General features: G+C 48.7%; 1 protein-coding gene across 2 annotated transcripts in view; it reads right to left on the minus strand.

Annotated features, from left to right (window-relative positions):
- LOC149435125 (anion exchange protein 2-like) overlaps window positions 1-26,372 on the minus strand; it is a 90,058-nt gene that overhangs the window by 29,337 nt on the left and 34,349 nt on the right. For both annotated transcript variants that reach the window (XM_089662988.1, XM_089662987.1), the window contains exons 3-8: window positions 8,623-8,782; window positions 5,064-5,269; window positions 4,876-4,976; window positions 3,614-3,825; window positions 1,395-1,528; window positions 1,086-1,266 (exon numbers count right to left, since the gene is read on the minus strand). In XM_089662988.1, the coding sequence (XP_089519114.1) occupies window positions 1,086-1,266; window positions 1,395-1,528; window positions 3,614-3,825; window positions 4,876-4,976; window positions 5,064-5,269; window positions 8,623-8,782 (994 nt within the window). The remainder of the gene's footprint in view (window positions 1-1,085; window positions 1,267-1,394; window positions 1,529-3,613; window positions 3,826-4,875; window positions 4,977-5,063; window positions 5,270-8,622; window positions 8,783-26,372) is intronic.

Here is a 26,372-nt window from a genome sequence, read left to right on the forward strand (position 1 = left end):
CCTCTCAGCATGACCCCAACCTCCTCCTATACACCCATACCTCTCAACATGACCCCAACCTCCTCCTCCTATACCCCCACACCTCTCAACATGACCCCAACCTCCTCCTATTCCCCCACACCTCTAAACATGACCCCAACCTCCTCCTATTCCCCCACACCTCTCAACATGACCCCAACCTCCTCCTATACCCCCACAACTCTCAACATGACCCCAACCTCCTTCTATTCCCCCACACCTCTCAACATGACCCCAACCTCCTCCTATACCCCCACAACTCTCAACATGACCCCAACCTCCTCCTATACCCCCACACCTCTCAACATGACCCCAACCTCCTCCTATACCCCCACAACTCTCAACATGACCCCAACCTCCTTCTATTCCCCCACAACTCTCAACATGACCCCAACCTCCTCCTATACCCCCACACCTCTCAACATGACCCCAACCTCCTATACCCCCACAACTCTCAACACAACTCCAGCCTTCTCCTAATAGACACCCTACACTTCCCATCATATACTAGCACCCTCCTCCTTCACTCCCTTCATCTCCCACCATAACTCTGACCCCCTTCTCCTATATCTCCTTTCATAAATCCAATCTCCTCGTCCAACACTCCCTACACCTCCCACCACAAATCCAGTCTCTTCCTCCTACATTCCCTACACCTCACACTGTAACTCTGAACCCGTTTCCTCTTATACCTGCACCCCTTACAGCTTCCTTCATACCCCAACACTCTCCTCATACTTTCCATATACCTCCCAGTATAACTTTGACCCCCCCACCTAAACACCTCCTGCTTAACTCCAACACCCTCCTCCTACACATCTCTCCATGACTGGAAAACCCTCCTCCTACACTTCCTACACCTTCCACCATAAGACCAACCCCCACCTCCTTCACTCCCTACTTCTCCCTCCACGTACTCTAACACCCCTTTCTAACATTACAGATTATCTATACACCCAATCTCCCCCAAATATCCCATCATTTTTAGAGTATTAGAGGTTCCTCCATGGCCCTGCCATCAAACTCCCAGGATCCCTACATCTCAAACAATTATAACTTGGAGTTACCATGTGACAGCGTTCGTCTTAGTTCCAGCAGACTTCGGAAACTGAGAGAAGCCACGTGTGGTTTTCCCCATTGGTCTGTCTCTGCTTCAACGTCCTCCTCAAACTTTATCCAACGAGCCGTCTCCTTCCATTGTAATTCTTGGTGCTTGTCTAGGACCAGCTCATTCAGTTCCACAAACACCTGGTGGGTTTTATCAATCATTGGTGGTTATCCATCACGTCATTAGACAATATGTTGGGTGTTTTTATAACTGTCCTTCATGAGACACATACAACATACGTGACCCACAGTACACAAGCTTTACTCACCTCGTGGGGTTGTAGGGTGACACTTTTCCTGTGTGGTTGTCTCTCTTTGTGGTCTTTGGTGATGTGAACCACTTGTCCTTTGGTTTTACGCACAAGATGTCTACGTACAGCAGGTAAGTCCTCAAATCTATGACCTAAGAAATGGAGAGAAGTTAGGGACTACCTGAGGTTGGCTAAGAAAAAAAAAAGTCTCACTTCACTGTAGCAGAATATGGTCGTCTCGCCATCATCTTCCTGGCCCTAAGGACTCTAGACAGAAGAGGAAGAGGTGCACTGGATGGGTAACAACCTTCGGAAGAGATACTGGATGGGATGTTAGGAGATTGGGAAAACAATTGATGGAGATTTTATGGGTGCAACGCACAACAGAGCTCCAGAGAGCTCATTGGATGGGGCATGAGATCCGGTAAGACATTTGACGGGATAGGAGGGATCTTGGCTGGGTTGCAGCAATCTGGAGAGGCATTGGATGGCATATGAAAGGCTTGGTAAGACACCAGATACATACAGCAATGGATGTCGCGGGACTGTCTGCTGAAACCTTTATTTATTGAAAGCATCAACGTGAACAAGCCTTTGAGGGACCAAGGGCCCCCTTCTCAGGTCTGAAGTATCACATGAGCTAGTGATCTGGAGTTACATTGTCTGGGGTATTAGAGATCCAGAGAGGGGAGGAGTACGAAGACATTGGATGGGGTACTGGGGATTCAGAGTATCGAACAATTGCGGATGGAGTATTAGAAGTGTAGAGAGACATTAAACTGACGTATTACAGATACAGCAGAAGATCGGCTGAGATATTTGCAGCCTGGAGAGGCAGTGGATGGGTTTTAGTAGTCCAGAGAGTCAGTGGATGGGTATACGTTGTTCAGATTGGCAATGGATGGGGTAGTCCAGAGTTAGTATATGGGGTATCAGCAGTCCAGAAAGATAGTGATTTGGAGTATTCGTACTTCAGAAAGTCAGTGGACCAGGTATTATTAGTCCAGAGAATCAGTGGAAGGGGTATTAGGAGTCCAGAAAGGATGTGGATGGGGTATTAGTAGTCCAGAGAAACAATGGATGGGGTATTAGTAGTCCAGAGAAACAATGGATGGGGTATAAGTAGTCCAGGAGGGTGGTAGATGGGGTATTAGTAGTCCAGGAAGGTGGTAGATGCGGTATTAGTAGTCCAGAGAAACAATGGATGGGGTATTAGTAGTCCAGAAAATTAGTAGATGGGGTATTTGTAGTCCAGAAGAATAATGGCTAGGGTATTTGTAGTCCATAAAGGTAGAAGATGGGGTATTTGTAGTCCAGAAAGGTAGTAGATGGGGTAGTTGTAGTCCAGAAAGGTAGTAGATGGGGTATTAGTAGTCCAGGAAGGTGGTAGATGGGGTATTATTAGTCCAGGAAGGTGGTAGATTGGGTATTAGTAGTCCAGGAAGGTGGTAGATTGGGTATTAGTAGTCCAGAGAAACAATGGATGGGGTATTAGTAGTCCAGAAAATTAGTAGATGGGGTATTTGTAGTCCAGAAGAATAATGGCTAGGGTATTTGTAGTCCATAAAGGTAGAAGATGGGGTATTTGTAGTCCAGAAAGGTAGTAGATGGGGTAGTTGTAGTCCAGAAAGGTAGTAGATGGGGTATTAGTAGTCCAGGAAGGTGGTAGATGGGGTATTATTAGTCCAGGAAGGTGGTAGATGGGGTATTAGTAGTCCAGGAAGGTGGTAGATTGGGTATTAGTAGTCCAGAGAAGCAATGGATGGGGTATTAGTAGTCCAGGAAGGTGGTAGATGGGGTATTATTAGTCCAGGAAGGTGGTAGATGGGGTATTAGTAGTCCAGGAAGGTGGTAGATGGGGTATTAGTAGTCCAGGAAGGTGGTAGATGGGGTAGTTGTAGCCCAGAAAGGTAGTAATTAGAGGTCTAAGTATGAGGAGATAATTCCACACATCGGAGGCCTTCTTCTGGTCTTGGGGTTCTGGTTACAACAGATTGTAGAAAAAAGAAGGTGGTTCCAGTATTTGTACATTTGGGTACAATATGGAAATTTCTGCAAGAGGGAGGGGGGCAGATTGATGGGGCACTTGGCCTTTTCTTCTGTGATTTCCATACAGTCCTCTTGAAGAGCTGTATCTTCCAGGCCTTTACCCATCACCGATTCCCCTGAGGAAGGGGGTTCTGCTCTGCAGACAATCCCTCTGTTAGACCTTCATACAACAGGACCGGGACACTCACTTTTCATGTAGTCCAGGTCAGCTGATGCTAGAGTCTGAGCTTCAGTCTCATCGGTGGGCACAAGATGATAGTGTGCCTCCTCAGGGTGGGTCATACTACCAATTCTCCGACGTTCTGTAAGGCTGTAGCTACGATGGGGAGGTTGTCGATGAGGGGGGCGTGAGGTGCTAGCTACCTCAGACACTGGAGAGCTGCATGGTTTCTGTTCTTCCCTGTAAACACACAAGTTCAGTACAATGGGTATGGACCACAAGGAATAGCATGTACAGGCACAGGTCATGGCTCTGGGCACAGGTCATGGCTCTGGGCACAGGTCATGGCTCTGGGCACAGATCATGGCTCTGGGCACAGGTCATGGCTCTGGGTACAGGTCAAGGCTCTGGGCACAGATCATGGCTCTGGGCACAGATCATGGCTATGGGCACAGATCATGGCTATGGGCACAGATCATGGCTATGGGTACAGATCATGGCTCTGGACACAGGTCAAGGCTCTGGGCACAGGTCATGGCTCTTGCCACTGGTCAAGGCTCTGGGCACAGGTCATGGTTCTTGGCACAGGTCAAGGCTCTGGGCACAGATCATGGCTCTTGCCACAGGTCAAGGCTCTGGGCACAGGTCATGGCTCTTGGCACAGGTCATGGCTCGTGACACAGATCATGGCTCTTGGCACAGGACAAGGCTCTGGGCACAGATCTTGGCTCTTGGCACATGTTAGGGCTCTGGGCATAAGTCATGGCTCTGGGCACAGGTCAAGGCTCTTGGCACAGGTCAAGGCTCTGGACACAGATCATGGCTTTTTGTACAGATCATGGCTCTTGGCACAGGACAAGGCTCTGGGAACAGATCATGGCTTTTGGCACAGATAATGGCTCTTGCCACAGGTCATGGATCTGGGCACAGGTCATGGTTCTTGGCACAGGTCAAGGCTCTCGGCACAGGTCATGGCTCTGGGCACAGGTCATGGCTCTGGGCACAGGTCATGGCTCTTGCCACAGGTCATGGCTCTGGGCACAGGTGATGGCTCTGGGCACAGATCATGGCTTTTGGCACAGATCATGGCTTTTGGCACAGGACAAGGTTCAGGGCACAAATCATGACTTGGGGCACAGGTCATGGCTCTGAGAACAGTGCATGGCTTTTGTCACAGATCATGGCTCTTGGCACAGGTAAAGGCTCTGGGCACAGATCATGGCTCTTGGCACAGATCATGGCTCTTGGCACAGGTCATGGCTCAAAGCCTCAGGTTTACCATCTACTTACCCTGATGGCTCCACCTTCTGTTCCTTGACTCCAGAGTCTGCAGATGAAACCAGGACCAACCCAGAACTTCTCTGAGAGATATCATCCTCCACCGGGAAGAACTAAAAGAAAGGAGAAGAAAGAAGGAATGTTCTGCACAGTTTTCTTCAATGGAAGTGTGAAGAGTATAGCGCCATCACAGGACGCACCTGTAAGTCTTCATCAGGTGTTTTCTCCCCATCAGTTTCCTCTTCCTCCTCCTCTTCCCTTTCCTGGATGGTACCCGGGGTATCTCCAGGGACGGAGGCCCTTCTTCTCTTTTTCTTCTTTTTGTGTTTGCGAGGATCCCGGTTGGAGTCAGGAGGGAGGTGAGAGGACAGAGGGTGGTGGATGTGATGAGACGACTGACGATGGTCTAAAACATAACGGACAACTATGAGCCCCAGACCAGCTACTGTCCCAGATGGGACTATACACACCACCGGCCTTGCTCTGCTGAACCCTGATTGGTTGGGAGAGGCAACCACAAGCCACTAATTCTACTCTCCAATTCCCATCAAACATGACACTCACCTCCTCCCACCACGCTTCACCACCTCCCATCATACATGGTACTCACCTCCTCCCCCCACCCTTCACCACCTCCCATCATACATGGTACTCACCTCCTCCCACCACGCTTCACCACCTCCCATCATACATGGTACTCACCTCCTCCCCCCACCCTTCACCACCTCCCATCATACATGGTACTCACCTCCTCCCCCCACCCTTCACCACCTCCCATCATACATGGTACTCACCTCCTCCCACCACCCTTCACCACCTCCCATCATACATGGTACTCACCTCCTCCCACCACGCTTCACCGCCTCCCATCATACATAGTACTCACCTCCTCCCACCACCCTTCACCACCTCCCATCATACATGGTACTCACCTCCTCCCACCACCCTTCACCACCTCCCATCATACATGGCACTCACCTCCTCCCACCACGCTTCACCACCTCCCATCATACATGGTACTCACCTCCTTCCACCACGCTTCACCACCTCCCATCATACATACTACTCACCTCCTCCCATCATGCTTCACCACCTCCCATCATACATGGTATTCACCTCCTCCCACCACGCTTCACCACCTCCCATCATACATGGTACTCACCTCCTCCCACCACGCTTCACCGCCTCCCATCATACATAGTACTCACCTCCTCCCACCACGCTTCACCACCTCCCATCATACATACTACTCACCTCCTCCCATCATGCTTCACCGCCTCCCATCATACATGGTACTCACCTCCTCCCACCACGCTTCACCGCCTCCCATCATACATGGTACTCACCTCCTCCCACCACGCTTCACCACCTCCCATCATACATACTACTCACCTCCTCCCATCATGCTTCACCACCTCCCATCATACATGGTATTCACCTCCTCCCACCACGCTTCACCACCTCCCATCATACATAGTACTCACCTCCCCCCATCATACATAGTACTCACCTCCTCCCATCATACATAATACTCACCTCCTCCCATCATACATAGTACTCCCCATCACTCTTCACATACGGTTCTCACCGTCGCACATTGTACTCCGCATCCTTTATCACACATGGTACTCTCCATCCTTCATCACACATGGTTCTCACCACCTCCCATCACACATGGTACTCTCCATCCTTCATCACACATGGTACTCTCCAACCTTCATCACACATTGTACTCCCCATCACCCACCACACATGGTACTCTCCATCCTTCATCACACATAGTACTCTCCATCCTTCATCACACATGGTACTCTCCATCCTTCATCACACATGGTACTCTCCATCCTTCATCACACATGGTACTCTCCATCACCCATCACACATGGTACTCTCCATCCTTCATCACACATGGTACTCTCCATCACATGGTACTGACCTCCTCCCATCACACATGGTACTCTCAATCCTTCATCACACATAGTACTCTCCATCCTTCATCACACATGGTACTCCCCATCACCCACCACACATGCTACTCCCCATCACCCATCACACATGGTACTCTCCATCACCCATCACACATGGTACTCTCCATCACATGGTACTGACCTCCTCCCATCACACATGGTACTCTCAATCCTTCATCACACATAGTACTCTCCATCCTTCATCACACATGGTACTCCCCATCACCCATCACACATGGTACTCCCCATCACCCATCACACATGGTACTCCCCATCACCCATCACACATGGTACTCCCCATCACCCATCACACATGGTACTCTCCATCAACCATCACACATGGTACTGACCTCCCGCCATCACACATGGTACTCTGCATCCTTCATCACACATGGTACTCTCCATCACCCATCACACATGGTACTCTGCATCCTTCATCACACATGGTACTCTGCATCCTTCATCACACATGGTACTCTCCATCACACATGGTACTCTCCATCACCCATCACACATGGTACTCTCCATCCTTCATCACACATGGTACTCTCCATCACATGGTACTGACCTCCTCCCATCACACATGGTACTCTCAATCCTTCATCACACATAGTACTCTCCATCCTTCATCACACATGGTACTCCCCATCACCCATCACACATGGTACTCCCCATCACCCATCACACATGGTACTCCCCATCACCCATCACACATGGTACTCCCCATCACCCATCACACATGGTACTCCCCATCACACATGGTACTCTCCATCAACCATCACACATGGTACTGACCTCCCGCCATCACACATGGTACTCTGCATCCTTCATCACACATGGTACTCTCCATCACCCATCACACATGGTACTCTGCATCCTTCATCACACATGGTACTCTGCATCCTTCATCACACATGGTACTCTCCATCACACATGGTACTCCCCATCACCCACCACACATGCTACTCCCCATCACCCATCACACTTGGTACTCTCCATCACCCATCACACATGGTACTCTCCATCACCCATCACACATGGTACTGACCTCCCCCCATCACACATGGTACTCTGCATCCTTCATCACACATGGTACTCTGCATCCTTCATCACACATGGTACTCTTCGTCCTTCATCACACATGGTACTCTGCATCCTTCATCACACATGGTACTCTCCATCACACATGGTACTCCCCATCACCCACCACACATGCTACTCCCCATCACCCATCACACATGGTACTCTCCATCACCCATCACACATGGTACTCTCCATCACCCATCACACATGGTGCTCTCCATCACCCATCACACATGGTACTGACCTCCCCCCATCACACATGGTACTCTGCATCCTTCATCACACATGGTACTCTTCGTCCTTCATCACACATGGTACTCTCCATCACCACTCACACATGGTACTCTCCATCACCCCTCACACATGGTACTCTCCATCACCCCTCACACATGGTACTCTCCATCACCCCTCACACATAGTACTCTCCATCACCCCTCACACATGGTACTCTCCATCACCCATCACACATTGTACTCTCCATCCTTCATCACACATGGTACTCTCCATCACCCATCACACATGGTACTCTCCATCACCCATCACACATGGTACTCTCCATCACCCATTGTACTCTCCATCACCCATCACACATGGTACTCTCCATCCTTCATCACATGATATGCACCGTTTCATTCCATAGAGCAACACTCTCACATGACTCCCCGGTCTCAGGGTACTCTCTGTACTGTACATGGTAGGACCCTCTTACACTGGAAGTCCTCCTCGCTGTAGCTCTTCCCCAGCTCTGTGGGACTCCGAGGATGAGCATCTTGCAGGATATCTTCAAATCTCTCCACAACAAGGGCCTGAATCACATCTCCTTCCTCTTCATAGTGGAGGGACGTCTGAGGAGAAAGTTCCGGAGGCGGCTGGAGAGAGAACATACAGAGAAGTGCGGGTGAGTATAGAGGACAAATATACCCCAATCTACCGATACTGGATCACTGGAGTGGAGGAACCTCCCGATCCCATGACATTCCTGCAGTGTGGGACTCCCATCATACATGGTACTCACCTCCTCCCATCATACATAGTACTCACCTCCTCCCATCATACATGGTACTCACCTCCTCCCATCACACATGGTACTCACCTCCTCCCATCACACATAGTACTCACCTCCTCCCATCGCACATGGTACTCACCTCCTCCCATCATACATGGTACTCACCTCCTCCCATCATACATAGTACTCACCTCCTCCCATCATACATAGTACTCACCTCCTCCCATCATACATGGTACTCACCTCCTCCCATCACACATGGTACTCACCTCCTCCCATCACACATGGTACTCACCTCCTCCCATCACACATAGTACTCACCTCCTCCCATCACACATGGTACTCACCTCCTCCCATCACATATGGTACTCACCTCCTCCCATCACACATGGTACTCACCTCCTCCCATCACACATGGTACTCACCTCCTCCCATCACACATGGTACTCACCTCCTCCCATCACTCATGGTACTCACCTCCTCCCATCACACATGGTACTCACCTCCTCCCATCACACATGGTACCCACCTCCTCCCATCACTCATGGTACTCACCTCCTCCCATCACACATGGTACTCACCTCCTCCCATCATGCATGGTACCCACCTCCTCCCATCACTCATGGTACTCACCTCCTCCCATCACACATGGTACTCACCTCCTCCCATCACTCATGGTACTCACCTCCTCCCATCACTCATGGTACTCACCTCCTCCCATCATGCATGGTACCCACCTCCTCCCATCACACATGGTACTCACCTCCTCCCATCATGCATGGTACCCACCTCCTCCCATCACACATGGTACTCACCTCCTCCCATCACACATGGTACTCACCTCCTCCCATCACTCATGGTACTCACCTCCTCCCATAATGCATTATACTCACCTCCTCCCATCACACATGGTACTCACCTCCTCCCATCACTCATGGTACTCACCTCCTCCCATAATGCATTATACTCACCTCCTCCCATCACACATGGTACTCACCTCCTCCCATCACACATGGTACTCACCTCCTCCCATCACACATGGTACTCACCTCCTCCCATCATACATGGTACTCACCTCCTCCCATCACTCATGGTACTCACCTCCTCCCATAATGCATTATACTCACCTCCTCCCATCACACATGGTACTCACCTCCTCCCATCACACATGGTACTCACCTCCTCCCATCACACATGGTACTCACCTCCTCCCATCACACATGGTACTCACCTCCTCCCATCATACATGGTACTCACCTCCTCCCATCACTCATGGTACTCACCTCCTCCCATAATGCATTATACTCACCTCCTCCCATCACACATGGTACTCACCTCCTCCCATCACACATGGTACTCACCTCCTCCCATCACACATGGTACTCACCTCCTCCCATCACACATGGTACTCACCTCCTCCCATCATACATGGTACTCTTGGTCCCCGTTCTGTTGGTAAACTCAGCTTCCACCTCTCAGTATTACCCATAATGTCAGATTCTGGTTTGGAATAGTCCAATCCTTCCAGATGACCCACACACAAGGCAAGGATTCTCCCAAACGTTCCTGCAGATTCTTCCCTACACGTGAGTGCTACATGCTTGGAATCACATGGTCAGTCCCTGTAATAGGGAACACGTCACCCCTGCCTTGTCCTCAGATGTCCATCCAGTATTCCACACAAGATGAGAAGCAGTTATCATAAGAACATTGCTAGGGATGCCACATTCCATGAAAATGTCGACTTCTAGAAGAGCGGGGGAAGGGGGGGAGTATTTACTAGGAAAGACAATCTGCAAACTCAGTACGGTTGCCATGGTTGCAAGGAGATTAAATTTGAATTTGTTGGCCAAGTATACAAAATTGTTGCTGCCTATAGTTTAGAAAGAAAAAGGTGTTCACATGTGTTACAGAACGGCTTGGGCAGTGACCACATGTCCCGGGTCCAGCTTTCATCCACCTGGACTTTCCCATGTTGACCACATGTCCCGGGTCCAGCTTTCATCCACTTGGACTTTCCCATGTTGACCACACGTCCCGGGTCCAGCTCTCATCCACCTGGACTTTCCCATGTTGACCACACGTCCCGGGTCCAGCTTTCATCCACCTGAGATTTCCCATGTTGACCACACATCCCGAGTCCAGCTTTCATCCACCTGGGATTTCCCATGTTGACCACACGTCCCGGGTCCAGCTTTCATCCACCTGGGATTTCTCATGTAGACCACATGTCCCGGGTCCAGCTTTCATGCACCTGGAATTTCCCATGTTGACCACACGCCCCAGGTCCAGCTCTCATCCACCTGGAATTACCCATGTTGACCACACATCCCGGGTCCAGCTTTCATCCACCTGGAATTTCCCATGTTGACCACACGTCCCGGGTCCAGCTTTCATCCACCTGAGATTTCCCATGTTGACCACACATCCCGAGTCCAGCTTTCATCCACTTGGGATTTCCCATGTTGACCACACGTCCCGGGTCCAGCTTTCATCCACCTGGGATTTCTCATGTAGACCACATGTCCCGGGTCCAGCTTTCATGCACCTGGAATTTCCCATGTTGACCACACGCCCCAGGTCCAGCTCTCATCCACCTGGAATTACCCATGTTGACCACACATCCCGGGTCCAGCTTTCATCCACCTGGAATTTCCCATGTTGACCACACGTCCCGGGTCCAGCTTTCATCCACCTGAGATTTCCCATGTTGACCACACATCCCGAGTCCAGCTTTCATCCACCTGGGATTTCCCATGTTGACCACACGTCCCGGGTCCAGCTCTCATCCACCTGGGATTTCTCATGTAGACCACATGTCCCGGGTCCAGCTTTCATGCACCTGGAATTTCCCATGTTGACCACACGCCCCGGGTCCAGCTCTCATCCACCTGGAATTACCCATGTTGACCACACATCCCGGGTCCAGCTTTCATCCACCTGGAATTTCCCATGTTGACCACACGTCCCGGGTCCAGCTCTCATCCACCTGGACTTTCCCATGTTGACCACACGTCCCAGGTCCAGCTCTCATCCACCTGAGATTTCCCATGTTGACCACACATCCCGAGTCCAGCTTTCATCCACCTGAGATTTCCCATGTTGACCACATGTCCCGGGTCCAGCTTTCATCCACCTGGACTTTCCCATGTTGACCACACGTCCCGGGTCCAGCTTTCATCCACCTGAGATTTCCCATGTTGACCACACATCCCGAGTCCAGCTTTCATCCACCTGGGATTTCCCATGTTGACCACATGTCCCGGGTCCAGCTCTTATCCACCTGGAATTTCCCATGTTGACCACACATCCTGGGTCCAGTTTTCATCCACCTGGAATTTCCCATGTTGACCACATGTCCCGGGTCCAGCTTTCATCCACCTGGAATTTCCCATGTTGACCACATGTCCCGGGTCCAGCTCTCATCCACCTGGACTTCCCCATGTTGACCACACGTCCCGGGTCCAGCTTTCATCCACCTGGAATTTCCCATGTTGACCACATGTCCCGGGTCCAGCTCTCATCCACCTGGAATTTCCCATGTTGACCACATGTCCCGGGTCCAGCTTTCATCCACCTGGGATTTCCCATGTTGACCACACGTCCCGGGTCCAGCTTTCATCCACCTGGAATTTCCCATGTTGACCACATGTCCCGGGTCCAGCTTTCATCCACCTGGGATTTCCCATGTTGACCACACGTCCCGGGTCCAGCTTTCATCCACCTGAGATTTCCCATGTTGAGTATTATAAAAGGAAACCTCAAAGCAAACGGCTGTGACAGAAACGTGTACGCTGCCATTGTCATTTTGAAAACGTTCTTTGATGAACTACAATGAGAATTTGGTGGCTTTAATATATAGGGAATAAACAACCCATGAATTCTGACTTCACTGGCTGCATGCTTGTGGATGGCTCACTCAGAAAGTAGTGGATATAGCCAGAGAAGAAGCATGTTGACACAGGGCCCCTGATTCCCTCAGCACAGGCTTCCCGCTGCTGCTATTGGAACCTCCAGGACAAGAAGGTGGCCAGACGAGGGCAGGCCCTTCACATGAATATGGTGCTCTACAGGTCTGATTAAACTCAACTGTTGCTACGGGCGATGGCACGGAATTGCTCTTCGCACACTTTTAAACTTTTTCTTTCTGATCCTCGAAATGTCTGATAACTAATAATATGTGAGGAGGGCCTCTGCCTGCCGTGGGTTACAGCAGAGGACGCAAGGAGTCGGAGAGTTGGGAGCCATTCAACTGAGGTTGGAAGCAAAGCTAGAAGGATGGAACTAGGACAGCGAGAGGAGCTGGAGCCGGAAAATACTGAACAATGGCTGGTCTGGTCTACCCATTGATGGATCACTTACCTTCTCCATGTCCAGCAGTGAGGCTGAGGTACTCCCGGAGAGAGGAGAATGACCTGAAGTGAGACTGGAGAGGACATATGGAGGTAGGACTGACATTGTGGGGACAATACCTCAATGGCTGGTCTGGTCTACCCATTGATGGATCACTTAACTTCTCCATGTCCAGCAGTGAGGCTCAGGTATTCCCGGAGAGAGGAGAATGAGCTGAAGTGAGACTGGAGAGGACATATGGAGGTAGGACTGACATTGTGGGGACAATACCTCAATGGCTGGTCTGGTCTACCCATTGATGGATCACTTACCTTCTCCATGTCCAGCTGTGAGGCTCAGGTACTCCCGGAGAGAGGAGAATGAGCTGAAGTGAGCCTGGAGAGGACATATGGAGGTAGGACTGACATTGTGGGGACAATACCTCAATGGCTGGTCTGGTCTACCCATTGATGGATCACTTACCTTCTCCATGTCCAGCTGTGAGGTTCAGGTACTCCCGGAGAGAGGAGAATGACCTGAAGTGAGACTGGAGAGGACATATGGAGGTAGGACTGACATTGTGGGGACAATACCTCAATGGCTGGTCTGGTCTACCCATTGATGGATCACTTACCTTCTCCATGTCCAGCTGTGAGGCTCAGGTACTCCCGGAGAGAGGAGAATGAGCTGAAGTGAGCCTGGAGAGGACATATGGAGGTAGGACTGACATTGTGGGGACAATACCTCCCCCTCCACCTTATCAGTATACAGATTGTCGGCACAAGGACGTGGGGACAGGAAGAAATATCTGAATTTATTCCACATCAAATATTGACAATCTCAGCAATGTCACTTGTAGTGCAGAGAATTGTGGAAGTCCTTCAGTCCGCGAGAGTTACAGGAACCCAACCGTATGGAAAGCTTCAGGGCAGACCTCAGTCCCAACTGTCTGCGTGTAGAACATCCCATACGTCATATGGTAGACAGCAAACAGGGTGCACAACATACTCCATGGCATACAGTACTACATGGTCCACTGACAACAGTCCAACAACCCATTGGGTTCAAAGCATATCCCATGTCTTACAGCTCATGGCATACAGAGCCCATGGCATACAGAACCCATGTCATACAGAGCCCATGTCATACAGAACCAATGACATACAAAGCCCATGGCATACAGAACCCATGTCATACAGAACCCATGTCATACAGAGCCCATGGCATACAGATGCCATGGCATACAGAACCCATGGAATACAGAACCCATGGCATACAGAACCCATGGCATACACAGCCCATGTCATACAGAGCCCATGTCATACAGAACCCATGGCATACAGAACCCATGTCATACAGAGCCCATGTCATACACAGCCCATGTCATACAGAGCCCATGTCAGACAGAACCCATGGCATACAGAACCCATGGCATACAGAGCCCATGTCATACAGAGCCCATGGCATACAGAACCCATGTCATACAGAACCCATGTCATACAGAACCCATGTCATACAGAGCCCATGGCATACAGAGCCCATGTCATACAGAGCCCATGGCATACAGAACCCATTGTATACAGAGCCCATGTCATACAGAGCCCATGTCATACAGAACCCATGGCATACAGAGCCCATGTCATACAGAACCCATGGCATACAGAGCCCATGTCATACAGAACCCATGGCATACAGAACCCATGTCATTCAGAACCCATGGCATACAGAGCCCATGTCATTCAGAACCCATGTCATACAGAACCCATGGTATACAGCCCATGTCATACAGAACCCATGTCATACAGAACCCATGGTCCACTGACAACAGTCCAACAACCCATTGGGTTCAAAGCATATCCCATGTCTTACAGCCCATGACATACAGAGCCCATGTCATACAGAACCCATGTCATACAGAACCCATGGTATACATCCCATGGTATACAGAGCCCATGTCATACAGAACCCATGGTATACAGAGCCCATGTCATACAGAGCCCATGTCATACAGAACCCATGGTATAGAGAACCCATGGTATACAGAACCCATGGCATACAGAGCCCATGACATACAGAACCCATGGCATACAGAACCCATGTCATACAGAACCCATGGCATACAGAGCCCATGACATACAGAACCCATGGTATAGAGAACCCATGGTATACAGAACCCATGGCATACAGAGCCCATGACATACAGAACCCATGGCATACAGAACCCATGTCATACAGAACCCATGGCATACAGAACCCATGGCATACAGAGCCCATGTCATACAGAACCCATGTCATACAGAACCCATGGCATACAGAGCCCATGTCATACAGAACCCATGGTATAGAGAACCCATGGTATACAGAACCCATGGCATACAGAACCCATGGCATACAGAACCCATGGCATACAGAGCCCATGACATACAGAACCCATGGAATACAGAGCCCATGGCATACAGAGCCCATGGCATACAGAACCCATGTCATACATAGCCCATGGCATACACAGCCCATGGCATACAGAACCCATGTCATACAGAACCCATGTCATACAGAACCCATGTCATACAGAGCCCATGGTATACAGAACCCATGCTATACAGTCCATGGCATACAGAACCCATGTCATACAGAACCCATGTCATACAGAGCCCATGTCATACAGAGCCCATGTCATACAGAACCCATGACTTACAGAACCCATGTCATACAGAACCCATGGCATACAGAACCCATGTCATACAGAACCCATGTCATACAGAACCCATGTCATACAGAACCCATGTCATACAGAACCCATGGCATACAGAACCCATGGCATACAGAACCCATGTCATACAGAACCCATGTCATACAGAACCCATGTCATACAGAACCCATGGCATACAGAACCCATGTCATACAGAGCCCATGTCATACAGAACCCATGTCATACAGAACCCATGGAATACACAGCCCATGCCATACAGAACCCATGGCATACAGAACCCATGACATACAGAACCCATGTCATACAGAACCCATGGCATACACAGCCCATGTCATACAGAACCCATGGCATACACAGCCCATGGCATACAGAACCCATGTCATACAGAACCCATGTCTTACAGAGCCCATGTCATACAGAACCCATGTCATACAGAACCCATGGCATACAGAACCCATGGCATACAGAACAGTCAGATCCAGAATACAATGTCAGGGAACAGTCAGATCCAGAATACAATGTCAGGGAACAGTCAGATCCAGAATACAATGTCAGAGAACAGTCAGGTATAGAATACAATGTCAGAGAACAGTCAGATATGGAATACAATGTCAGAGAACAGTCAGATATAGAATACAATGTCAGGGAACAGTCAGATATAGAATACAATGTCAGGGAACAGTCAGATCCAGAATACAATGTCAGAGAACAGTCAGATATAGAATACAATGTCAGAGAACAGTCAGATATAGAATACAATGTCAGGGAACAGTCAGATCCAGAATACAATGTCAGAGAACAGTCAGATCCAGAATACAATGTCAGAGAACAGTCAGATATGGAATACAATGTCAGAGAACAGTCAGATATAGAATACAATGTCAGAGAACAGTCAGATCCGGAATACAATGTCAGGAAACAGTCAGATATAGAATACAATGTCAGAGAACAGTCAGATCCAGAATACAATGTCAGGGAACAGTCAGATCCGGAATACAATGTCAGAGAACCGTCAGATATAGAATACAATGTCAGAGAACAGTCAGATCCGGAATACAATGTCAGGGAACAGTCAGATATAGAATACAATGTCAGAGAACAGTCAGATATAGAATACAATGTCAGGGAACAGTCAGATATAGAATACAATGTCAGAGAACAGTCAGATATAGAATACAATGTCAGGGAACAGTCAGATATAGAATACAATGTCAGGGAACAGTCAGATCCAGAATACAATGTCAGGGAACAGTCAGATATAGAATACAATGTCAGAGAACAGTCAGATATAGAATACAATGTCAGAGAACAGTCAGATATAGAATACAATGTCAGAGAACAGTCAGATATAGAATACAATGTCAGGGAACGGTCAGATATAGAATACAATGTCAGGGAACAGTCAGATCCAGAATACAATGTCAGAGAACAGTCAGATCCAGAATACAATGTCAGGAAACAGTCAGATCCAGAATACAATGTCAGAGAACAGTCGAATCCGGAATACAATGTCAGAGAACAGTCAGATATAGAATACAATGTCAGGGAACAGTCAGATATGGAATACAATGTCAGAGAACAGTCAGATCCAGAATACAATGTCAGAGAACAGTCAGATCCATAATACAATGTCATAGAACAGTCAGATATAGAATACAATGTCAGGGAACAGTCAGATCCAGAATACAATGTCAGAGAACGGTCAGATTAAGAATACAATGTCAGAGAACAGTCAGATCCTGAATACAATGTCAAGGAACGGTCAGATCCAGAATACAATGTCAGAGAACGGTCAGATTAAGAATACAATGTCAGAGAACAGTCAGATCCAGAATACAATGTCAGGGAACAGTCAGATTCAGAATACAATGTCAGGGAACAGTCAGATCCAGAATACAATGTCAGGGAACGGTCAGATCCAGAATACAATGTCAGAGAACGGTCAGATCCAGAATACAATGTTAGAGAACAGTCAGATTCGGAATACAATGTCAGAGAACAGTCAGATATGGAATACAATGTCAGAAAACAGTCAGATATAGAATACAATGTCAGGAAACAGTCAGATCCAGAATACAATGTCAGAGAACAGTCGAATCCAGAATACAATGTCAGAGAACAGTCAGATATAGAATACAATGTCAGGGAACAGTCAGATATGGAATACAATGTCAGAGAACAGTCAGATCAAGAATACAATGTCAGAGAACAGTCAGATCCAGAATACAATGTCAGGGAACAGTCAGATATAGAATACAATGTCAGGGAACAGTCAGATCCAGAATACAATGTCAGAGAACGGTCAGATTAAGAATACAATGTCAGAGAACAGTCAGATCCTGAATACAATGTCAAGGAACAGTCAGATCCTGAATACAATGTCAAGGAACGGTCAGATCCAGAATACAATGTCAGAGAACGGTCAGATTAAGAATACAATGTCAGAGAACAGTCAGATCCAGAATACAATGTCAGGGAACAGTCAGATTCAGAATACAATGTCAGGGAACAGTCAGATCCAGAATACAATGTCAGGGAACGGTCAGATCCAGAATACAATGTCAGAGAACGGTCAGATCCAGAATACAATGTTAGAGAACAGTCAGATTCGGAATACAATGTCAGAGAACAGTCAGATATGGAATACAATGTCAGAAAACAGTCAGATATAGAATACAATGTCAGAGAACAGTCAGATATGGAATACAATGTCAGAGAACAGTCAGATCCAGAATACAATGTCAGAGAACGGTCAGATATGGAATACAATGTCAGGGAACGGTCAGATCCGGAATACAATGTCAGAGAACGGTCAGATATGGAATACAATGTCAGAGAACAGTCAGATATGGAATACAATGTCAGAGAACAGTCAGATATGGAATACAATGTCAGAGAACAGTCAGATATGGAATACAATGTCAGAGAACAGTAAGATATAGAATACAATGTCAGAGAACAGTCAGATCTAGAATACAATGTCAGGGAACAGTCAGATCCGGAATACAATGTCAGGGAACAGTCAGATATGGAATACAATGTCAGAGAACAGTCAGATATGGAATACAATGTCAGGGAACAGTCAGATATGGAATACAATGTCAGAGAACAGTCAGATCCAGAATACAATATCAGTGAACAGTTATAGAATACAATGTCAGGGAACAGTCAGATCCAGAATACAATGTCAGAGAACAGTCAGATCCAGAATACAATGTCAGAGAACAGTCAGATCCAGAATACAATGTCAGAGAACAGTCCGATATAGAATACAATGTCAGGGAATGGTCAGATCCAGAATACAATGTCAGGGAACAGTCAGATATGGAATACAATGTCAGAGAACAATCAGATCCAGAATACAATGTCAGGGAACGGTCAGATCCGATATACAATGTCAGAGAACAGTCAGATCCAGAATACAATGTCAGAGAACAGTCAGATCCAGAATACAATGTCAGAGAACAGTCAGATATAGAATAAAATGTCAGGGAACGGTCAGATCCAGAATACAATGTCAGGGAACAGTCAGATCCAGAATACAATGTCAGGGAACAGTCAGATATAGAATACAATGTCAGGGAACGGTCAGATCCAGAATACAATGTCAGAGAACAGTCAGATCCAGAATACAATGTCAGAGAACAGTCAGATCCAGAATACAATGTCAGAGAACAGTCCGATATAGAATACAATGTCAGGGAACGGTCAAATCCAGAATACAATGTCAGGGAACAGTCAGATCCTGAATACAATGTCAGGGAACAGTCAGATATGGAATACAATGTCAGAGAACAATCAGATCCAGAATACAATGTCAGGGAACGGTCAGATCCGATATACAATGTCAGAGAACAGTCAGATATAGAATACAATGTCAGAGAACAGTCAGATCCAGAATACAATGTCAGAGAACAGTCAGATCCAGAATACAATGTCAGAGAACAGTCAGATCCAGAATACAATGTCAGAGAACAGTCAGATATAGAATAAAATGTCAGGGAACGGTCAGATCCAGAATACAATGTCAGGGAACAGTCAGATCCAGAATACAATGTCAGGGAACAGTCAGATATAGAATACAATGTCAGGGAACGGTCAGATCCAGAATACAATGTCAGAGAACAGTCAGATCCAGAATACAATGTCAGAGAACAGTCAGATCCAGAATACAATGTCATAGAACAGTCAGATATAGAATACAATGTCAGGGAACAGTCAGATATAGAATAAAATGTCAGGGAACGGTCAGATCCAGAATACAATGTCAGGGAACAGTCAGATCCAGAATACAATGTCAGGGAACAGTCAGATATAGAATACAATGTCAGGGAACGGTCAGATCCAGAATACAATGTCAGAGAACAGTCCGATATAGAATACAATGTCAGGGAACAGTCAGATCCAGATTACAATGTCAGGGAACAGTCAGATCCAGATTACAATGTCAGGGAACAGTCAGATCCAGAATACAATGTCAGAGAACAGTCAGATCCAGAATACAATGTCAGAGAACAGTCAGATCCAGAATACAATGTCAGAGAACAGTCAGATCCAGAATACAATGTCAGAGAACAGTCAGATATAGAATACAATGTCAGGGAACAGTCAGATCCAGATTACAATGTCAGAGAACAGTCAGATCCAGAATACAATGTCAGGGAACAGTCAGATCCAGAATACAATGTCAGGGAACGGTCAGATCCAGAATACGTCAGAGAAGAGTCAGATATAGAATACAATGTCAGGGAACAGTCAGATCCAGATTACAATGTCAGAGAACAGTCAGATCCAGAATACAATGTCAGGGAACAGTCAGATCCAGATTACAATGTCAGGGAACAGTCAGATCCAGAATGCAATGTCAGAGAACAGTCAGATCCAGAATACAATGTCAGAGAACAGTCAGGTATAGAATACAATGTCAGGGAACAGTCAGATCCAGAATACAATGTCAGGTAATTTTCGGCAATGAATCTAGATTCAGGGAAATGTTACATACAGTATAGCGTGAGCGACATTCATACACAGAGTTAGTTGCTAAGGAACATTCAGATCCAGAGAACAATGTCAGAGAACAAGTGATGGATACAGAAAACAGTGTACAGGGGTCACTGGAGGAGGTTAAAGGAGTTCATCTTCTCATGAAGGCATCTCACCTGGTTCAGAAGGAAGTCCATAGTGGGTGTCAGTCAAAGGGGTCTTGAATCAAGCACTAAAGGCCAGAGCACCAGTTGTAGAGTAGGGGTCCAGACCCTGACACGAGCAGCAGAGGCCGGAGCACTGGTTGTAGGGTGGGGGTCCAGACCCTGACACGAGCAGTAGAGGCCGGAGCACTGGTTGTAGGGTGGGGGTCCAGACCCTGACACGAGCAGTAGAGGCCGGAGCACTGGTTGTAGGGTGGGGGTCCAGACCCTGACACGAGCAGTGGAGGCCGGAGCACTGGTTGTAGGGTGGGGGTCCAGACCCTGACACGAGCAGTGGAGGCCGGAGCACTGGTTGTAGGGTGGGGGTCCAGACCCTGACACGAGCAGTGGAGGCCGGAGCACTGGTTGTAGGGTGGGGGTCCAGACCCTGACACGAGCAGTAGAGGCCAGAGCACTGGTTGTAGGGTGGGGGTCCAGACCCTGACACGAGCAGTAGAGGCCGGAGCACTGGTTGTAGGGTAAGGATCCAGATCCTGACACAAGCGGTAGATACCGTAGTATCGTTTGTAGGGTCGGGGTTCAGACCCTGACACAAGCAGTAGATGCCGGAGAACCAGATGTAGGGTGGGGGTCCAGACCCTGACACAGCAATAGAGGCCTCAGCACCAGTTGTAGGGTAGGGGTCCAGACCATGACACAAGCGGTAGAAGCCTCAGCACTGATTGCAGGGTAGGGGTCCAAAACCTGACACAAGCGGTAGAGGCCTCAGCACTGGTTCTAGGGTAGGGGTCCTGACCATGACACAAGCGGTAGAGTCCTCAGCACTGGTTGCAGGGTAGGGGTCCAAAACCTGACACAAGCGGTAGAGGCCTCAGCACTGGTTCTAGGGTAGGGGTCCAGACCATGACACAAGCGGTAGAGGCCTCAGCACTGGTTCTAGGGTAGGGGTCCAGACCATGACACAAGCGGTAGAGGTCTCAGCACTGGTTGTAGGGTAGGGGACCAGACCCTGACACAAGCGGTAGAGGCCTCAGCACTGGTTGTAGAGTAGGGGTCCAGAACCTGACACAAGCGATAGAGGCCTCAGCAGTAGTTGTAGGGTGAGGTCCAGAACCTGACACAAGCGATAGAGGTCTCAGCAGTGGTTGTAGGGTAGGGGTCCAGACCATGACACAGGCGGTAGAGGCCTCACTATTGGTTGTAGGGTGAGGTCCAGAACCTGACCCAAGCAGTAGAGGCCAGAGTAGTGTCACATGTAGGTCTGGAGAACACAGGACCCCATTTAACCCTTCAGATTTCGGTGTGACCCTCTCCCTACCATCACACCCATCAGACATGGACCTGCTGAGGACGCAGAATCTCTCGGAGACCCTCGGAGTTGGAATTAACCAACTCCCATCCAGAGATCTGATATGTGCAGGTGAGGCAGCGGTTACTTATTAACTGCAGAGTAAACACGTGTAATCAGACAGAGGAGACTCGGCTTCTGTGTCAGGCAGGAAACAACTAATAAACATGAGAAGCTGCCAATCCCATAGGTGCCGGTCCCCCAAGTCCCCCCACCAACATGTGTGTGTGCTTCTCCTCCATCGCCTCCCCATTCCAGACAATTCACCATACAAACACAATCAGACTCTCCCAGGCAAATGATAGTTTTGGCCTCCTGTTGACCTGGCTATGCAGGTAAGTGTCCTGACCTCACTGGCTACATGCTTGCCTCAGGCCAGTGACTCAGAGTAGGCAGGCAGGTAGTATATGGGGAAGGTGATGATCCTCGGTGGTCTCCATGTCTCTCCTATAGACTTTCTGTATCTCGCCTTGTGTGGTCTTACAATGAATAGGGATGGAAGTCTCCACCCAGGTCACCCCCCCCCCCATCCATCTCATGGGGGGCACAAACCCCAATCTACTCATGGAGTGTGTTCTGACCATCACCCCAAATGTTCTACATACAAAGGACTACACCTAGGGTGGTCACCTCATCCCTTTAATACTGAACACATGAATGACACGGGTTCTGAGGCTGATGAAGGTTCTACTCACCCAGTGCCTGATCTGCATTACATCAGCCCCAGAACCTGTGCAATTCATATGTGTTCCAGATTAAAGGGATGAGGTGACAACCTGAACTAAACATGATCTGCAGAACTCAAAAACGTGACTTGGCGGTGACAAACTGGTTGTGTATGGTGGATCTGGTCATGTATAGGGTGAATCTGGTCGCGTAGGGTGGATCTGGTAATGTAGGGTGGATCTGTTCTTGTGTAGGGTGGATCTGGTCATATAGGGTGGATCTGGTTGTGTAGGGTGGATCTGGTCGTGTAGGGTGGATCTGGTCGTGTAGGGTGGATCTGGTCATGTATGGGGTGGATCTGGTCATGTATGGGGTGGACCTGGTCATGTATGGGGTGGACCTGGTCATGTATGGGGTGGATCTGGTCATGTATAGGGTGAATCTGGTCGCGTAGGGTGGATCTGGTAATGTAGGGTGGATCTGTTCTTGTGTAGGGTGGATCTGGTCGTGTAGGGTGGATCTGGTCATATAGGGTGGATCTGGTCGTGTAGGGTGGATCTGGTCGTGTAGGGTGGATCTGGTCATGTATGGGGTGGATCTGGTCATGTATAGGGTGGATCTGGTCGTGTAGGGTAGATATGGTCGTGTAGGGTGGATCTGGTTGTTTATACGATAAATCTGGTCGAGTAGGGTGGATCTGGTCATGTATAGGGTGGATCTGGTCATGTAGGGTGGATCTGGTCATATAGGGTGGATCTGGTCGTGTAGGGTGGATCTGGTTGTGTATAGGGTGGATCTGTTCGTATAGGGTGGATCTGTTCGTGTAGGGTGGATCTGTTCATGTATAGGGTGGATCTGGTCATGTATAGAGTGGATCTGGTTGTGTAGGGTGGATCTGGTAGTGTAGGCTGGATCTGGTCATGTATAGGGTGGATCTGGTCATGTATAGAGTGGATCTGGTTGTGTAGGGTGGATCTGGTAGTGTAGGCTGGATCTGGTCATGTATAGGGTGGATCTGGTCATGTATAGGGTGGATCTGGTCATGTATAGGGTGGATCTGGTTGTATGTAGGGTGGATCTGGTCATGTATAGGGTGGATCTGGTCATGTATAGGGTAGATCTGGTCGTGTAGGCTGGATCTGGTCGTATAGGGTGTATCTGGTTGTGTATAGGGTGGATCTGGTCGTGTATAGGGTGGATCTAATCATGTATAGGGTGGATCTAATCATGTATAGGGTGGATCTGGTCGTGTATAGGGTGGATCTAATCATGTATAGGGTGGATCTGGTCGTGTATAGGGTGGATCTGGTCATGTATAAGGTGGATCTGGTCATGAATAGGGTGGATATGGTCGTATAGGGTAGACCTGGACGTGCATAGGGTGGATCTGGTCGTGTCGGTGGATCTGGTCATGTATAGAGTAGATCTGGTCATGTATAGGGTAGATCTGGTCGTGTAGAGTGGATCTGGTCATATAGGGTAGATCTGGTCATGTATAGGGTGGATCTGGTCATGTAGGCTGAACCTGGTCATGTATAGGGTGGATCTGGTCATATAGGGTGGATCTGGTCATGTAGGGTGGATCTGGTCATGTTGGGTGGATCTGGTCATGTATAGGGTGGATCTGGTCGTGTAGAGTGGATCTGGTCGTGTAGGGTGGATCTGGTCGTGTAGGGTGGATCTGGCCATGTAGGGTAAATCTGGCCATGTATGGTAGATCTGGTCGTGTATAGGGTGGATCTGGTCATGTAGGGTGGATAGTGTCATGTTGGGTGGATCTGGCCATGTATGGTAGATCTGGTAATGTATAGGGTGGATCTGGTCGTGTAGGGTGGATCTGGTCGTGTAGGGTGGATCTGCTCCTGTAGGGTGGATCTGGTCGTGTAGGGTGGATCTGGCCGTGTATAGGGTGGATCTGTTCGTGTATAGGGTGGATCTGGTCGTGTATAGGGTGGATCTGGTCGTACAGGGTGGATCTGGTCGTATAGGGTGGATCTGGTCCTGTATAGGGTGGATCTGGTCCTGTATAGGGTGGATCTGGTCGTGTAGGGTGGATCTGGTCGTGTAGGGTGGATCTGGTCGTGTAGGGTGGATCTGGTCGTGTAGGGTGGATCTGGTCGTGTAGGGTGGATCTGGTCATGTATAGGGTGAATCTAGTCACGTAGGGTGGATCTGGTAATGTAGGGTGGATCTGGTAATGTAGGGTGGATCTGTTCTTGTGTAGGGTGGATCTGGTCGTGTAGGGTGGATCTGGTCATATAGGGTGGATCTGGTCGTGTAGGGTGGATCTGGTCGTGTAGGGTGGATCTGGTTGTTTATACGATAAATCTGGTCGTGTAGGGTGGATCTGGTCATGTATAGGGTGGATCTGGTCATATAGGGTGGATCTGGTCGTGTAGGGTGGATCTGGTCATGTATAGGGTGGATCTGGTCATGTATAGGGTGGATCTGGTCATGTATAGAGTGGATCTGGTTGTGTAGGGTGGATCTGGTAGTGTAGGCTGGATTTGGTCATGTATAGGGTGGATCTGGTCATGTATAGGGTGGATCTGGTCATGTATAGGGTGGATCTAATCATGTATAGGGTGGATCTGGTCATGTATAGGGTGGATCTGGTCGTGTATAGGGTGGATCTGGTCGTGTATAGGGTGGATCTGGTCGTGTATAGGGTGGATCTGGTCATGTATAGGGTGGATCTGGTCGTATAGGGTAGACCTGGACGTGCATAGGGTGGATCTGGTCGTGTCGGTGGATCTGGTCATGTATAGAGTAGATCTGGTCATGTATAGGGTAGATCTGGTCATGTATAGGGTAGATCTGGTCGTGTAGAGTGGATCTGGTCATGTAGGGTAGATCTGGTCATGTATAGGGTGGATCTGGTCATGTATAGGGTGGATCTGGTCATGTAGGCTGAAGCTGGTCATGTATAGGGTGGATCTGGTCATATAGGGTGGATCTGGTCGTGTAGGGTGGATCTGGTCGTGTAGGGTGGATCTGGTCATGTTGGGTGGATCTGGTCATGTATAGGGTGGATCTGGTCGTGTAGGGTGGATCTGGTCGTGTAGGGTGGATCTGGTCATTTAGTGGGTAGATCTGGTCGTGTAGGGTGGATCTGGTCGTGTAGGGTGGATCTGGTCGTGTAGAGTGGATCTGGTCGTGTAGAGTGGATCTGGTCGTGTAGGGTGGATCTGGTCGTGTAGGGTGGATCTGGTCGTGTAGGGTGGATCTGGTCGTGTAGGGTGGATCTGGT

Source organism: Staurois parvus, unplaced genomic scaffold (assembly GCF_062004578.1).
Source record: "Staurois parvus isolate SC_StPar_1 unplaced genomic scaffold, SC_StPar_1.0 ptg001600l, whole genome shotgun sequence".
NCBI lineage: Eukaryota > Metazoa > Chordata > Amphibia > Anura > Ranidae > Staurois > Staurois parvus.